The 3,960-nt window shown below is 58.3% G+C and overlaps 1 protein-coding gene across 1 annotated transcript; it reads right to left on the bottom strand.

The window, feature by feature from the left end:
- Positions 1–1,300: 1,300 nt before the first annotated feature.
- Positions 1,301–3,710, bottom strand: CCDC8 (coiled-coil domain containing 8 subunit of 3M complex). Its single transcript, XM_006142100.3, has one exon. The coding sequence runs from the start codon at positions 3,010–3,012 to the stop codon at positions 1,681–1,683; it is 1,332 nt and encodes a 443-aa protein (XP_006142162.1). The 5' UTR covers positions 3,013–3,710; the 3' UTR covers positions 1,301–1,680.
- Positions 3,711–3,960: the final 250 nt, after the last annotated feature.

The following is a 3,960-nucleotide window of genomic DNA, read 5'->3' as shown; positions in this document are numbered from 1 at the left end:
TAAGTCCTGGCAGGTTACGTGTGTCTGAAGCCCTGGCAGCGCGGGGAAATGGAGCCGGGATTGCGGGATTGCAGGACGCCCTCTCCCTCTTCCTCTCCGGTGGGCACACATGGCCTCTGGCAACTAAAAAAGGCAAAAAACCCACAGCAGTCATGACACCACTGGAAACCCCTACTTGGCCTGTTCCTATGGTAATGACTTCTTTTCTTTTCTTTTTTTTTTTAAAGTATTATTTTAACTTTGTTTATTTATTTTAATTTGACCAGAGAGAGAGAGAGAGAAAGGGAGAGAAAGTGAGAAAGCAAGCTGCCAGGTCCGGGACTTGAACCATGGTCTGCCATGTGGGAGTCCAGCGCCCTTAACCACTTGCTGGCCCAGTGATGACTTTTCAATGTGTTCAATGACCGAGTTGCTCCGGATCTCTGTGGTGTTCAATAGAAACAGACCCCAGGGCCACCCAACCAGCTCTAGCAGGTCTGCACCTCTGGTGCCAATGGCCTCAGAGTCTGCATTTCTAAAGAAATTACTTAATTTTATTCATTATTATTATTTTTTAAAATTTGCTACAGGGCCTGTGTGCTCACCAGGGAAAAAGACAGAGAGAGAGAGAGGAAAGTAAGAAAGCAAGCCACCAGGTCTGGGACTCAAACCCTGGTCAGCCATGTGGGAGTCTAGTGCATTAACAAGCGCGCCAGCTGCTGGCCCCCGGAATCTGCATTTTCAGTGCAGTTCCTAGATAATTTTTCTATACCTCATAACCAAGATCAGGGTAAAGTGTGCAAGTGTGGGCCCTGTACCCCTCAAACTAGCAGAACACGGGGGTGTGAGGATGGTGGGCAAAGTGACAACACACACACACACACACACACACACACACACGGGGTCCCCCCTTTGCTTCTGCAACCGCTTCTTGGAAAACATCCAAGCTGAGACCAAGGAAATGCATAATAGAGAAGCTGCTGACTTCCGAGCATCTGGTGAATTCACAACTTTCATTGAGCCTTACATAATGTGTCATCAATATTCATTCTTTCATAGACATCTATCTTAGTCATTCCCACCTCCCCCAAGAAGCATGATCAAGAGAAAACATAAAGGACATTATATTGCAAATTCTTCACGGCGAGAGCACAGGAGAAGAAATTCGCCTTCGAGCTTGGCAACTAATTATCGGTGTGACCTTAAAAGACCATTTTTAAATGATCTGTCCCAAGAATTCCATAGCCCCAAATCCATCCCCTCTGGGGGTCATTTCTCACTTCTCCTCTCACTGTCTCTCTCTCTGGGGAGTGCACCTGCTCTAACGCAAAAACCTCTTTAAAAAAGAAAAGGAAAAAAAAGGAATTTCTCTCCTCACCCTCTCTCCCTTTCTCAAGCCAAGCACCTAGAATTGTATTTGAGGAAGTTAAAACCACGGGTGATACAATCCCATGATGTCAAATATATATGCGCGAGACAAAACTTTAACAAAAAAAGAAAAGGGTCGGTAGGAGCGCTGTCCGCCCACCTCTCTGCCTCCAGGTTCACGGGTGGAGGCAGAAAGCCCCTCGGCGGAAGTTTAGGAGAGGGAGTGGCCTAAGCTTAGGCGAGGGAGTGGTCTAAGCTTAGGCGAGGGAGTGGCGCCGAGGCTGGAGCCAGGCAGGTGGTGGGGGTCTAGGGCACGGCCCCAACCCACCCTCCTCACAGCTGGTCCTCCTGCTCTCCCTGCTCTGCTTCTGCTCTGGCCTCGGCTCTTAGCACCCTGAGGTTCCTGGCCTCCCCTGCCCTGGGGACTCTCCTGGGCAGCGCTGGCAGCCGCGGAGCGTGCCAGAAGGCTCTCCGGCGCTTGCGAAACCATGAGAAGCGCCCGGGGGTCTGGAACCTCACTGTCTTGACCTGTTTCCGGGTTCTAGGTCCTGGGGCAGTCCCTGGAGCCCCCAGGGCAGCTGAGGCGTCAGCTTCCTGGCTAGCTGGGGCTTCTGCCTCCTGATCAGCTGGGGACCCCGCCCTCTGCTCAGCCATGGCTTCCACCCTCTGATCACTCGCAGCCTCTTGGTCAACTGGGACCCCTGCCCCCTGCTCAGCTAGGGCCTCTTCCCCCTGGTCAGCTGCAGCCTCCTCCCCCTGGTCAGCAGCGTCCCCTGCCCTCTGCTCAGCTGTGGCCTCTGCTTCTTGAGCAGTGGAGGCTGCTTCCTCCTTCCTGGGACGCCTGAAGGAGGCCCAGTTGATTCTGGGCCTCCACCGCCTGGAGGTGTCCCGTGCCAGCCCATCCCCTGAGTTCCCCACGCTGTCTCCCCGGCTGTAGCTTCCTGGCTCGGGTGCCCCATCTCTCTCCACTACGCTGGGGGCCTGTTGGGCTTCGCTCACTGCGGAGCTGGACCCGGGTGCCCACCCCGTCACCCTGCGCTTCAGCTTGCCCCAGGACACCTGGCTGACAAACTCGCGCCACCTGTCTGCCTTGGACGGCTGGGGCCCCAGGCTGTCCTCAAACATGGGCACTGGAAGGTTGACGCGGCGGCGGGTGGGCTGTGTGCTGGGCCTCTTCTCGCCTCTCCGGAGGAAGGCGTCCACCAGTTCCTCATCATCCTCGCTCTCCAGGTCGCTCCCGAGAAATTTGCTGCCCAAGTAACTGACGGGCATTTTGCGCACCTTCCTGCCGCGCCCCGCGCCTTTGCTGGCGGTGGCCGGGTCTCGGGAGGTCTCGAAATCGCTGAACTCGCTGTCGCTGGCGTTGCTGCTGTCGTAGGTGCCGACGACCAGCCGGGGAGGCGGAGTCTGCATCTGCGGGACTCTCCTCCTTCCTCGGGGCTCCTTGGGCTTTTTGGGGGGCTGGGGCGGGTGCGGGGTGCTCTTCTCGATAATACGGGCCACGTCTTCTAGGGTGCGGCCCTCTTCTTCCAGAAACTGGGTCAGCCGCTCCCGAAATTCAGCTTCCTTGGTGGCGGGCTTGGAGATAACCCTCCAGACGCCCCCGGCCAGCCTGACCTCTCGCGGGATGAGCAAATAGTCGACGTCCTCCCCGATCTGCAGCATCCCCACCGTGGAGTCCTCCTCCTTCCGGAACACCTTGCCAATCTTCTTGAAGGTCCCCACGGGCTTTAAGGCTTCCACCAGGACGTCCAGATCCACATCTTTGCAGACGTCGGGGACGCTCCAGAGGATCAGGCAGTCGGGGGACGGCAGGAAGCCCCAGGGGAACCAGCCCCCCACATGGCTTTTCTCGAGAGTCTTTAAGATCTCCAGGGTGAAATCGGGTGGGGGGCAACGAGCCCAAGTAAACTACTTGTAGTTCCTAGTCTTGGGGAGGCGGGGAAAGGTCTCAGCCGCGCAGCCGGGCGAGTTGCACCTCCCAGCGGCTCCCCTGCAGCAGATCGTCTTGACCAAGTCCGGCTCACCTCCAAGGACTCGTGGGACTCAATCCCCAAGATGCTTACGTGAGCCGGGGTGAGGTCAGTCCCACTCTAAGCTGGAAACGTGGTGTCCCAGTTCGAGTTGGGGCGCACGAGCCGCCGTGGTCCCTCCTGCCCCAGGCACCCGGGGAGGACTTCGCAGACAAAGGCTGCTCAGCCGAGGCTGTTCAATATGGCCGAGGCGCTTGGAGGCCCCGGCCCAGCCCCCCGGGAGGGTCTCCCGCCCCCAGGCAGGCTGCCACCGAGCTCCGGGCTGACCTTGACTCGCCTCCCGCCTCCCAGCCCGCGCGCTTGGAGCGGTGGAGCGCACAGGCAGGAAGTTCCTCCTTGCCCTCCCCGGGGTGAGGCCCACCTTCTCCCTTCTCATCTTACACTCCCGGGTCGGGAGACTGACAGGGGGGCTGTCCACTCCGTTTGGGGAGGCCTCTCTCCCCTCCCCCACAGGGGTGTGGCCGCGCCCCCGGCCTAGCTGGGGCCCACGCTTCCCCGCGAAATCGCCGAGGCCCACGTCAGCACCTTTCCCAGGAGGCAGCCGTTCCCAGACCAGCCGCCCCAAACGTGCAGGCCAAGC

This window comes from Tupaia chinensis, unplaced genomic scaffold (genome assembly GCF_000334495.1).
Source record: "Tupaia chinensis unplaced genomic scaffold, TupChi_1.0 Scaffold000067_1, whole genome shotgun sequence".
Classification (NCBI taxonomy): domain Eukaryota; kingdom Metazoa; phylum Chordata; class Mammalia; order Scandentia; family Tupaiidae; genus Tupaia; species Tupaia belangeri.
Note: the sequence above shows the minus strand (reverse complement) of the source record. Positions and strands in the feature narration are given on the sequence as shown.